Here is a 13,308-nt window from a genome sequence, read left to right as displayed (position 1 = left end):
GTTATATTATATTATATTATATTATATTAAAAGCTCCAAAGCTGGCAATTTGTGATTTATCTTTTATTTGCGAGTTCATATTCAGATTTAGTCGCGAGTCGCTGCTCAGTTCATCAGCGACATTAAAGAAGTACGGATCTGAAGCGCGGATCTCGAGCGCGTTTCGAAATAAAACACCGCATAATAATGTTTCATGGGCTCTACTTGTATTGGAAGAGTTTCGTGTGGCCGCTGCTGATAGTTGGGCTCGCTTCAGCGGAAGTCTGCGATGAAAATTCACAATATCAGTGTGAAGAATATGGAAAGTGTATCCCAATCATGGATCGTTGCAATGGGACACCAGATTGTAAGTACGGGAGCGACGAATCCTTTGCAGAGTGCAAGGCCCACCTGAATGACTCGGTGGCAGACATGTTCTACTGTGCCTCTGGCATACTAATGATCGATGAACAACTTTGCAACAATGTAAGGGATTGCCCTGATGGATCTGATGAGCTGCCACAATTATGTGAATACGAGCCTTTTGGACTAAAGTTTAAGGACTTGAACATTCAGGGCAAATGTCGAAGTTCAGAAATCGAATGCCTACCTGGGGAGTGCGTCCCTAAAAATAAGAAATGCGATGGCAGAATCGACTGCAGCAATGGTCGGGATGAGTCCCTGGAACTCTGCTTGGATAGCTGCCGAGACTGTTTTAAGTGTGCCAATGGCGTAGCAATCAATTCGGAACTCGTCTGCGATAACAAAATAGACTGCTTGGACGGATCCGACGAGTTGCGCAATGTCTGCCAAGGAAATTCGAAAAGCTGGATAGAGACCCTGCCAGCGATCTGCATAGAGCCGCCAGACGGGAAGCACAGATTTACCGACAATACAATATTCCATATGCGAAAAGAAACACGCTTTGTTTATCCCAATCAACCTGCCGAGCTGCAATGCCAGAGCAACAATCAAACAGCTTGGAATGTGTGCATGAAGGACGGGTCCTGGAACCGCGAACTTCCCTCGTGCACGACCATGCCTAAAATTGTGAACAGAAACCCGGACACGAATGGCACAAACGGCTGTCGAATGGACTGGTACAACAATGAGACCATGATTATCTATAGACTCCAAGAAAGCGACCAGACCAAACCAATCGTACCCCCAATCACAGTTGGAGAAGTGCGGTTCGGCTGCGAGTATGGAAACACCTTTCTGCCACACATCTACGAGGGCTCTTCCTTGTTCTGCGATTTCGAAGAAACGTGGAATTGGTCACAGGAGAACTTTAATCCGCGCTGTACCAGTAAGTATCTCGTCTTTTGATGTGTCTTCTCCACAGTATCAGCTCTTCCCTTCACCCTTGCAGAGCTTTGCCGACTAGAGGATCTGAATATAATTAATTCTTTGACTCCCACGTGCTTAAATAGCAAGGATGGATCAAAGTTCAATTGTGATGACGAATACTCTCTGATTCCTTATACCACCGTGAAATTCGGGTGCACCGAGGGTTTTAAGCGCCTGACCGATAACGAATATTCTGTAACATGCAACGAAAATGGCATATGGGAGGGCTTGCAGGAGCTGTGCTTGAAGCAGGATAAACTGTGCACATATGAGTGCGGTAGGAATGAAGCCACCATGTTCAGCGCAAATGGCGTTTCAACAAATTCACATCATGCTTCGTGGGTCGTTCCCATTTATACGAATCCAAATGATACACAATACAGCTTCGCATGTGCTGGAAATTTGATTGAACTCAACATTGTACTGACTGCAGGCCATTGCGTATATGGTCTGAAAGCAGGTCAAATACGCGTGGGACACACCGGCAACAGATCCCAGACAATTCATGAAAGTTTTTATGTGGTTAAACATGCTGAATCGTACCAGTAAGTACTTGAGTTTTCATCATGTTATATATTTCTTTCAAAATGCTTTGATTTTAGAGGGTATTACCCAACCCACCCTTACCATGATGTGGGAATTATCATATTGGATAAGCGTATAAGGCTCAGACAAGATCTGCACGTTGTTTGTCTGCCATACTACTCGCCAACACCACTAAATTTGGACCAGTCGTTTTCAAATGTGCTATCCTGGTCGGCCGATGGATATTTGATGAGCGTTACCGGCGCGATCACTGAGCCAATAAATAAAACTGGCGATGTAACAATTAACCTATCATCCAATGGAAAACTCTGTCCCGGCGACAGTGGAGCCGGGCTGATCGTGTCCTGTAGAACCAGTGTTCTACAGTCAGACCAGTGTTTAGTTGGTGTGGTAAGCAGAGCACTTAGACCAGGGGAACATGGAACAATGTGCTCTGGCGAAGTGATTGCCGCCAGCATAACTGGCGTATACATTCAAGCTTGGATCGAAGAGGTAAAAAATTCTTTTTCGAGGTGCTCGATTAGCTAGTAGATTCGAAGATACGTATCTTCCTTTTATACATATGTATATGCTTTGTTAATATTATCTGTATCTATTATCTATTATTATCTATTATTTGTATGTACTAAACCATTTAAATAAGTAATGTTATATTGCTCCCATGATCTGCATACAAATAAAGCCCATAAACAAGGCCATAGAACAAGTCGAACTTGTATACTAATGGACGTACATAAATGGCTGCATTGACTCGACTTCGATCTTTCTGTCTAGTCGACAGAGAATACAAATTATGAATTTTATGCTAAGCCCTCTGACAGGGTGAGCATTTTTGTTGCAGTCGCTCAAGCAAATCAACGTAATGAGAGCGTGTAAATTTTGACACATGCCCCTCATTTGACTCCGTTTTCTCAGCTTCCTCTCCGCACATACGAGAAAATCATGGGAACCCATAAATCTATCGGCTGCTGTCGACCAAATACGTAGTTCAACATGCGACAATTGCGCTTAAAAATTGCCAAACTCTTGACATCTACATACAGTCGTGTTGGAACCATAAAAGGTTAGTAAATTTAAGCTGGGTCTCTCCATCCAAAAGCATTGCTAGGCACAATTAATTAAGTGAAGGGCTGAAATTAAATGTTACTGAGGCTGTTGTCAGAGTTCCGTTCCCGCTTTGCAAGGGGAGAGTGAGTGAGTGCAGGAATTTATTAATAATCTTGGGGGGGAACGGAACGCATGGCTGTCATAAATCTTTCATACTTTGAGTCATATGCAAAAACAATGTTTTTAATTTTAAATCACTTCCAGTCTGTGGATGTGGATGTTCCTCCTTCTTGGCTGCTTCTCGTTTTAATTAAGTATACACTCGATGCCTCTGCCTTGGCCTCTCTCTCTCTTTCTCTGCCTCTCCAGCTAGCGTCTTTGTCTGCCTCGGTATACCCGATACGATCCGATGCCGATGCCTATCCGGGGCATATGGCAGTGAAAGAATTATATCAAAACATTGAAATATGTATCTCTCGGAAGACTCGAGTGCAAGCTGCACTTGAAATGTCAACTTTGTGTCGGCTGATGTTAAACAGATGTACATTTTTTCCTGCACTCTTCACTCTTCTCTTTCTCTTTCGTTTTCTTTTATTTTCCTTTCTTTTCAGCACATTATCGTTTTATGGGTGGGGATGCTCAGCCCGTTGAGAATGATTGTGGCAGGGTGGCAGAGCGAGTCGTTGTGAGTGAGTTGCAGTTAACACAATCGAAGAACTATTAGCACTCGATCGAATTTTAAATATCCATTGGAAGTGTGAGAAACCGATGGGCCCCGACCGATATTTTCTGGGTGGGCTGATCTTGATTGGGTAGCGAGGAGTAGTTCTAATGTGTATTCCAAAAATCGGAGAGGAAGAGTGCCTCCGATTCCTCCATTAAAATGTATTGAGTAGACCAAGGTAATTCCTTCATGTATCATTCTTCTTCCCTGAAATTCAGATAGGCTTTCATCTCTGCATTCAATACTAGTCAATCACCCACCCCGGAAATCAATGTACATATATTCCCGCTTCCATAACTAGAGAAAGTCTTGTGGATTATATGTAAACTAATATGGCCCAATCAAAACTCCATCAAAAGCAATTTATGTTGGCCATTTCAAGCATTAGAATTGAATGGGCATTGGGACTGGTCTCAGCTGCAGCTTCAGTTCCAGTTCCAGTTCCCGTACTGGTCGCGATGATCATATTTCAAAGTCCCAATGGGACAGGCCCATGACACATACATAGATGGATCATGGAGCTGGCGTTAAATCGCTTGTAAATGAGTGACAACTCAGCGGCTTAATTACAAACTGGATCACATCTCTCGTCTGTCACAAGAGCTTAGGCTTGGCTCCTCGGCCCCTATCGACGGGTTGTAGGATGACAGCTCGAGTAAGCCTCCGATCTGGCGTTTTTTCTAAATGATCTATGATCTCTGATCTCTGATCAGACTCACCTGCTTGAGATCCAGTGTGATGGTCACATACTCAAAGTGACGGCCACCCTGAAGCGTCGGGGACTGCCACCAGATCTCCTCGAAGCCGGAGCCGGCCGAGATAAGCGACTCGATGGGTCGCTGCTTGGCCCGATCCGAGGAGTGGGCATTGCAGGTGCCGCACTGCTTGGCCCAGTTCCTGTGGGGATAGGCGTCGACCAGCTTGCAGTACTCCTCGGCCCCGTTCTGACCACACGTGGCATTCACAGTGATCGAAGCCCGAGGTGCCACATTAAAGAGCGCTGGATAGAGGCCTCCCGAACTGGATGATGATCCGACGCCAGCGGATACGTCATCGGCTTGCTGGCTGTTGAGCAAGCGGAGTGCTGAAAGTAAAGCGATCAAGTTAATAAGAGATAATCAAACTTCAATTGGGGTCTCGGAGGGTGTCCGAATTTCGTCTTGGAATCCAATCGGGTAAGCAAAAACAGGTTCATGCACTCCTGTAGATTATTCAAATTTTGACAGTTTTTCCCATGCCAATCAATTAAATTGAACCAGCGAACAAGTCGAGAACAAGCAAGCCCTCAAGAAACCATTGCCAATAAATCAGTGGCAAGCCAGGGGGCAGCCAGACCAGTCCAGGCTGCTCTGAACTTTGCACCAGAAGCGTTATTGATTCGGCCTGCCTGCAGAATGAACCAGTAAGTATCTCACGGTGTGCACAGATACTCGTAGCTGGTACCAATAAAGGCCAAAACTTTCGAGATAAACTTTATCGCTGACCAGCCACCATCCAGCAGCTGGGCCAGCGAGCGCTCTGTTGCAGTGGCGATGTTGGGAGCGGACCCAAATGTTGACCTGGTATGCCATTTGCATGTTTGCTGGCTCCAAATTGCAGTCTGCTGCTGTTTTGGCAATTGTCAACCAAAAGTTTTTCGAGCAACACAAAGTTGTTGACGTAATTGCTTTAAAATTGCATACACTCGTCAGCTATGTGGAAGGACTACGAGCCAACTTGGTTGGATGGATGGGAAAAGTTCCTCTGGGTCACTTCACCCACTTAAATGGGTTCGAAACCAAGAAACCAAGTCAAGAAATATTGTTTGCGAGACCAGGAAATCGGCCAAAGAAAACAAACACACTGTTTTTAATGCATTTTCCTTGGATCCATATCGAAACGTTCACATTTTGTTGCTTTTCTGCTCAGCTTTGCTAAGGTTTCATTGCAAATTTATAAATATTTTCATTTTTTGTGGCGCATTCAATTTGTCAAAACATTTAATCAGCAAAACTTTTCTCACTTAAGCTGTCAGCGCCTGGAAAACTTGAATACATTCGTACATTCAGGTGGTATATTCATGGAGAGGATTGAGTCGGGGGGAATGGCAAAGGAAATGCAGGTCTTTGAATATACGAATGTTTGGGTGTCGTGCAGACACGTTGAAAAGGCCACCTTCAGCCCGCATACCGCATCCCGCATCCCGCAGCCACCACTTCACTCCACTCTACTCCGTCCACACCGTCCACTCAGCAGTTATTTAACTTCTCTTTTTTTTTTTTGATTTTTTTTTGGCTACCGCAAATTTGTCATTTGTCAAAACATTTAAATGCCATTTGGCGGTTTCCTCTCGAGTTGGGCGGTGATTTTGACAGCTGTCGATAAGTTTTTTCTTTCACGCTTTTAACACTTTATGCCTGAACTTTGCCCAGGGCAGGCTTTTCCCATTTATCTCCACCAAAAGACATTTGTTTGGATCGCTTATAAATAGTTTTGGGGGCTTTAAAGCCTAGTTTTCAGAGATCGAATTCGAAGTGAAAGTGATACAACTTTGTTGCGGCTTATTGGCTTGCGTGTTTTGTGTCAATTATTGATAACTTTGAAGCTGGGATGCCAAGAGGTTGCATTGGCACCTTAGTATACGTCTTTTCTCAGCCGCATGGCTGCTCTTCAATCTTTACTGTCCCAACACTTGGGGTCAGTTATTTGATATGGAGAAAAGTCCTTGAATTTTAATTGCTTTCGATAAATGTTTATGCTGCAAATATTCCATTAATTTTACCCTCGTCCTTCATCATCATCACCCTCGTGATGATGTGGACTTTGTCCACATTTTTGTAAGTAATTGAGCCGTTTGCCGAAAACCTTCTCACTACCCAGACACAAGCAAAGCCACAGCCACAAACTCAGTCTCCAGTGAAGCCTATTTATGGCCACAATTTTGATTACTTCTCCATCGACCCATCCATCCATCCATCAACCATGCATCCTTCATTCTCGTTTTCGGTAGCCGGGACTGGCTGTCAAAATGCATCAGTTTGCTTGCGTCACGCCGCCTCAGAGCGGGGCAACTTTGATTTGCCATTTTTGGACTCCTCTTTATTAAGTTTACGATGCGATATATTTATGTATGTATGTATGTATGCTGCTTTTTGGCTACTGGAAGTCATTATTTATATGCAGACTGAACGCAATTTAGTTATGCAAAAGAGTGGTGCAAAATTGATTGGACACGAGAACTGTGCCCTGACAGGAAGCATTCCATTCCACTCCATTGCCAGTGCCAGTGCTAGTGCTAGTGCCAGTGCTAACTAACTGAAGATTACCCTAACAGCAGCTTGTCTACTTGTCTGTATGTCCATCTGTCTGTCCCTGCCCCACAATTGGGATTGGATTGCAGTGCAATCTTTGAAGTTGGAACGCAATTCGAACGACTTAATAAGCAGCATCACCATGAAAATGGAAATGAGAGAAAGGAGAGAGAAGCACAGGCTGCACACCCCTGTAATTCCCCTATAATTTTTACCACCGTCTGTCTGCCTGTCTCTCCGTCTGTCTGTTTGTATGTATAATTGGCCACAAGGAAAACAAGCACTGCCGCCGTGTGGACTCTGGACCAGTCGGAGGATGATAGCCAAATCCAAAGCAGTCTTTCCAAAAATAGTAAAATATTTCTGTATCTCTTGCGCCATGTTGATGCTGATACGACTGAAATGCTGCAAAACAGTGAAATGCTTTCAACTTCTTGAGGTGGCGGCAGCAGCTGGACTTAAATCGGATCGGTTCGACAAACTTCCTCCAGCTCCTCCCACTCCTCGACCTCTCAGTCACGTGGGCCTTTAATGGTTAGTAATTATTCAGGACTGATATGAAACAGATAGTGTAAACTACACAACCCGTTGCCAATCAATCTGATCTTCAAATATTACCAAAGGTAAACTCAATTCAAAGTTGATTCAAGTTATGCCACTTGCTTTAACAGGCTCCCCTTGGAGTCCCCCTTCGGATACCCAGTGGAGACCAGTGCATCACCCCCACACATTGATATGCTTCTTGTGAGTCATGGACACAACAATCGCATCAACAGTAAGTGCAATCGAGTGGCAGCTACCAGTCTTCCATACCAAATCAAGCATTACTTGCATAACCCGACAGACAGAGTCATCGACATCGACATCGACATGGACCAGTCCGTAGTCATTGCTTGGCATCATGATGAACATCATCATCATCATCATCATCATCATCATCTGCATCTGCATTGCGATCAACGGGCCCCAGACCCAGACCCAGACCAGACCGGGCATGGATAAATATTTTTCTAAAGCACAACTCGGACAGAGCCCAAGACAAGCGAACATGGAGCTGGAACCCAGAACCTGGACTGGATGCCACTTCAACGCGTCACAAAATGCCGGTAGCCCATTGAGGGGAAGACATTTCGGTTGGAGTTGGTTTGCTGGGGAGTCTGGAGATGTTGATGGTGGTGGTGGTGGATGTGGATGTGGTGCACAGAGCATGTGTTCTTCTCACCATCGGTCAGCGGCTTTTGAAGCACCCACTGACGAGACCCAACAAGAACCGAACTATGCAGCAGCATCCGTCTAGAATACATCCCATCCATCCATCCATCCATCCAACCATCCATCCGACCATCCACTTGGATGCAACTGCAACTCCAATCCTAACCCGTTCGGGTTCCCACTGTTTCCCGGCTTTTAACGCGGCGACGCACCGATGCATGACCAAACATCTTCAGTTCTGGTCAGTTTGATGCCCATGTTGTTCTTTCCTTCATTTTATTTCTTTTCTTGGAAATCTGTTGACTTCCCCATCCGCAAAACCCATCTTTGTCGTGTCGTGTCGTCGACGTCGTCGTAGTCGTAGTCATCGTCGTCATCGGCGTCTTGTTTGTCAGTTTGTTTATTTGTTAGCCAGTTTTGTTTATTTTCAATAAATATTTGACATTTGTCTATGCATTTTTCCCGAGCCTCGAGGACAAGTCAAGCGTTTGGCTGCCAACACCGACCGGGTACATTAATTTTTCAAGTACCTGTACCCAGACTGGCAGCGCCCCGCCCTCTCTCCCAGCTGCGTTCCAGAACCCGCCTATCCCTCGGGCATCGTAAAACTTTTGCTGCAGTTGTCACCGCAGAGCCGCAGGCGCAGAAAAGTTCTTTACAGTATTTCCCACCATGCGGATGTTTGATTTGGACTTTGCTTTGGTTGCGAAAGGATAGGAAAATGTCATTCCTAATGAAGTGTGGAATTTGTCGCCTTAGTTTCTGATCTGATTTGATTTTAAAACAGACACGTGCAGACATATCTTTACTGAAGTATTCCTCTAGTATACGGATGACTCCATGGATTCTCTGCCCTGATATACCAAATTTCGTCCCCCTATCCATCCTACCTGCTTCTTAAGCTAATAAAATATTTTGTCAAAACGTTCTTAATGCCCCAATGAGCACGACATCCCCCTCCAAATTGGTGGCTTTTCCACTCATCTAATAAGCTGTCGGCGCTTAATTAAGCGACTTGTTTCGCTCGAGCTCCAACGGCTGGCGAGACTTTTATCTAATCGCCCATCGGAATTGTGTAAGCCACCGGCAAAATCTTTTCGTGTAGCGGTTCATTTAATAATTTAATAAGCGCCACGAAATCATGAAAATGCACAGATACTTGTCGATGGGGGTAGGGTAGGTGGCGAGGGGGAAATGCAACCTTCGGTGCACTTGTACTGCGATAATTATCACGATTTATGAGCCAAAAGCTCTTATCGGCCACTTGCAATCGTCTTAAAGTGCACGAAAAGGCGTCGAAGTGTCCATTCAGCCATTATCCATATCCATACGGAGCATTGCTGCCAGCACATGGGGAAAGGAAAGGGGCATGAATGGGGAGTGGGGAGTGGGGAATGGCTGAATGGATGGCCCGCCGGCCTGGCAGTGTTTGCCAATCACTCGAAATGCATTTGTCTTGTGTTTACCAACACTGCACTGCGCAGCCGCAAACGAGGTCTCATTTTGGGGTCTCTGAGATCCATCTCATACTCGTATCGCAGTCATTAGTTTCGCCCGAGTGGGTTCGGTGTTGGTCTGGGTCTGGGTCTGGCTCTGGCTCCGAGCTTTGTGATACTCGATATCTACAGGAGAACACGCTTAAGCCTCTGAAGGAGAGAGACACGAGTCGCCCACACTTCTTGTGCGGGGGGTATCCGTGTCCCTCTCCAAGATTTCGGTGCACTGTTAATTTGTCAAAAGCTGTCAGATTTTATTAATAACTCGACTTTTATACTGCATATATGCCATATACTTCTCTACATTATTCGAGTATTCCCCCTAATCCCCTCGTGGGGCGAGTCAAGGCGAGTGTCGCATAATAAGTAATGTCATAATTAAATTTATAAAATCTGAGTCATCTCCCCCGGTCTGAGGCCCGGACAGGGGCTGACAAGTTGTGTCGCCGACATTGTGGTCTGTCTAGACAGGCTGAGATTATGTCTGCGGATGGGTCACAGTCACAGGAAAAGCCATAAGAAGAAAGGGAAACTAAAAGAGATTGAAGCGAAGTGAAGGAATTTCTTGGTCGCGCAGAAAGGAAACGAAACGAGATATGATACTCACACACACACACACACACACACACACCACACACACACACATAAGTCTGACTGCAAGATGACGTAAGATTATTATAAAAATCTTCAGCTATGTATGTGCTTTATGTGAGGTAGAATATGTGATGGGTATACTCGTATGAACGAACCACTTGGTGGCCCACCAGAATTACCACCATAATCAAATCTATCCAAATCTGTATTCATAATCGAATTTCAATTGAAATAAAAGAGATCCAAAGGAAGCCTGAACTTCCGCGAAACTACGAGTGTGTACAAACGGACACAACAATCTTTAGTATTCCTTAACCGAATCTTAAATTGCTCCATAAAAGCATTACATTTACGAGTGTGTTCGATGTTTTGTGGGGTTTTTAACGAGTTAACCGGCAATTCAGTCAACATTAACTGGGTCGCTCGGTCATCTCCGACTGCCACTGCCGCTGGGACTGCCACTGGGACTGCAACTGGGACTGCAACTGGGACTGGGACTGGAACTGCTGTTAATCCGAAACGGCAGCCATTACTGGCACACGCTATATGCGATCGGCAATAAACAAATCATTTACCCGCAAGAGAGTTGTCGGGGACAAGTTTATAAACCCATTGGCCCGCCCCGTAACTTTCCGACTTTCGGGCAGACTTCAATAAATCTTGGCGGTGTTTGCCTGGGCCTGTGCCTGTGCCAGTGCCTGTGCACTCAAACCTCCCGCAATCAGAGTTGACTTGTAAACTATTTAATTAGCACATGGTCCGTAAGCGCGTTAGTTTTGGTTGTAAAAAGGCGCCGACGAAGCCGGGGAGTTGGCCCACGATCGCGCTGTAGGCGCCATTTGAACCATTTGATGGCGCCGCCAAATGTTGGCCAATTGTCCGGGCCGGGCCCCCCACACCACCAGGCAGGCAACTCCTTCTCTGCCACCATCACCGCCACTAAGGAGTTGGTTAATTGTTCAAACTGCATACATTGAAGAAATTGCATTAATTTGGCTTGTTTACGTCGCCTGTCGCATGTCGCCTGACGCTGTTGATGATTCGTATCTCTCTTTTTTATCGCCCTGTCTAACCAGTTTTGCCCCCACTCCACCCCAATGCTGTTGGTTTTTGTTATTGCAATTTGATAAGCCTTTATCCTGTCGCGTCCGCGTCACAGAAATGTTGTCCATTTGAGTGGCAATTAACGATTTTATTGAACAAGCTGTGGGGGAATTATCTCCTAAGTTGAATACGAAAATGCTTGAAGCATTTCCAAGCCAAATTGAGCGGGCTAACTGTTAAGCCAATGAGACGTTGGCTATAAAAGTCAACAGTTTTGCTCACGAAAACTTGATGGAGTTAATGGGAATCTAAGCACCATTTTGATTGACTTGCCAATGAACTTATTCCAAAAATTGTTGGGTAAACCTTTCCAGCATCTCACAAAAACAAATGTAAATATTTCAAGGATGCCTCAAAAAACCGCAAAATCATTAGGCGAGACAGGCAGATAAGTTAAGAGTAATTCTTGCAAAAAAAAAGCACAAAAAGTATTTTCTGGGGAACTTGAATGTTCATTAAAGAAATGTCAATAACTGGTTTTGGCAACAAATAGCCTTCGAGTCGTATTAATTAAGCAATTTGTCAGGCGTCGTGTCGAGCGGAGTAGCGTCGGTCGTCTCTCTGATCCCAATCCCCACCAAATCGGACCCCAACCCTCAAATCTCATCTCCCGATCACTTTGCATGCGCCGTGTCAATTCGCCACGGCTACACGACAGTTGCGTTATTTAGAACACTAATCACTGGCAATACCAAATGTTTCAATCGATGCCAGCGGAGATGCTGCCCAGAGCTGTCAGGAGGCCGTAAGCCAGAAGACAGGCCGCCAACGGCAGGCGACAGCTAGACTTGAACCTGAACCCGGAGCTTGAGCCTGAGCCAGAGCCTGAGCCAGAGCCTGAACCTGATCTTCTGGGGTCCACTCCGTTCCCGGACGGCTTTCGGTTCTACCGGCCTTCAGCGTGTTGGGAACGCGTGTCTGCCGACAATTTGTTTTGTCGTTTCATTACTTTTCAGACTCCAACTTGATTTTGGCATTTTAATGGGGAAAACTGTGCGTGTGTGTGTGTGTGTTTGCTTGTGTTTGTGCAAACCTATTTTCCAGGCAGCACTTTTCCATTACTCATGTCCGCTGAAAACATTTTGCACCAACTCCGCGTGGGCGTCACCGCAATTTCCAGGGGGTACATCATTCCCTCCCTTGTGGGCCAAGTGGGCATCGTCAGGAGAGGCCTCCAGATTTTCACACTCTATGCGTGACTCATGTTCGGAGGCACGTTTCGGCAGCTGTCTGTCAGTTGGTCTGCCAGCCAGTCTTCTCCCCTCTCCCCATCCTGCAGCCACCATCTTCCATCCTCCATGTACCACTATCTCCAGCCCCTGGGCATTGTCTGTTGATGGATGAGCCACCGTTGCGCCTTCACTCGCATGTCGTCTACCACATTCAAAATAGATTGGCCAAAAGTTGTCGCTGATTGTCGGCGCTCTTGTACTCGCCTCGTAAGTGGGTAAAAGATACTCGCACACAGACAAGTGACAAGGAAGATGTTGCAACTTGCAACACAATCGTGTGGAGGTCGTCTGGGTCTGCCTGAGGGACGGATGAGTCAGTGCGGTAATATATCGACAAGAATGATCAGCACAACACTTTCATCACTAGCCTTGATCTGGGCAGAGGAGTATGAGTATCAATAGCTGTCTTGGGAACACCAAAACTTCCACTGCATCTTCATAAATCAGATGGCTACCACATCCTGTGCCACAATTCCTAGAAAAAGATCAGGAAGATCAAGCAGGCCGCTATTCTGCATAGAAAGCTTTCATCAGTTTGATTAGTTTGTGGAAAATCGCTTTAAAGACCCCACAGCTAAGGAAATCACCAAAGAGCATTCCACACCTCAACGGAAGAACGGAAGAACTTCTTTCAGCGCGAACATAAAGCATAATTAGTCCACGGCCCTGACAGCTCCCTCGATTTACTTCCTATAATATTTACACAACACTTTCGAGTGCTTTCCGCCGTTCGT

The 13,308-nt window shown here is 45.6% G+C and overlaps 2 protein-coding genes across 3 annotated transcripts in view; one reads left to right on the top strand and one right to left on the bottom strand.

Annotated features, from left to right (window-relative positions):
• The window catches only part of LOC111074722 (laminin subunit alpha-1), a 75,330-nt gene that overhangs the window by 55,146 nt on the left and 6,876 nt on the right, over positions 1-13,308 (bottom strand). For both annotated transcript variants that reach the window (XM_041595202.1, XM_041595201.1), the window contains exon 2: positions 4,366-4,730. In XM_041595202.1, coding sequence (XP_041451136.1) covers positions 4,366-4,730 — 365 coding nt within the window. The remainder of the gene's footprint in view (positions 1-4,365; positions 4,731-13,308) is intronic.
• LOC111074723 (modular serine protease-like) lies at positions 115-2,481 on the top strand. The gene is made up of 3 exons (XM_022367623.2): positions 115-1,288; positions 1,352-1,874; positions 1,932-2,481. Exons 1-3 carry the CDS (start codon positions 187-189, stop codon positions 2,401-2,403), a joined length of 2,097 nt encoding a protein of 698 aa, XP_022223315.2. The 5' UTR covers positions 115-186; the 3' UTR covers positions 2,404-2,481.

The sequence above is a fragment of the Drosophila obscura genome, unplaced genomic scaffold, assembly GCF_018151105.1.
Source record: "Drosophila obscura isolate BZ-5 IFL unplaced genomic scaffold, ASM1815110v1 contig_46, whole genome shotgun sequence".
NCBI lineage: Eukaryota > Metazoa > Arthropoda > Insecta > Diptera > Drosophilidae > Drosophila > Drosophila obscura.
The sequence above is the reverse complement of the archived record's forward strand: the minus strand, read 5'-3'. Positions and strand labels throughout refer to the sequence as shown.

Coding starts and splice junctions, on each gene's coding strand:
- LOC111074723 (XM_022367623.2), top strand. CDS start 187: ATGTTTCATGGGCTCTACTTGTATTGGAAGAGTTTCGTGTGGCCGCTG. Junction 1,289..1,351: donor CTTTAATCCGCGCTGTACCA/GTAAGTATCTCG, acceptor TCACCCTTGCAG/AGCTTTGCCGACTAGAGGAT. Junction 1,875..1,931: donor AAACATGCTGAATCGTACCA/GTAAGTACTTGA, acceptor CTTTGATTTTAG/AGGGTATTACCCAACCCACC.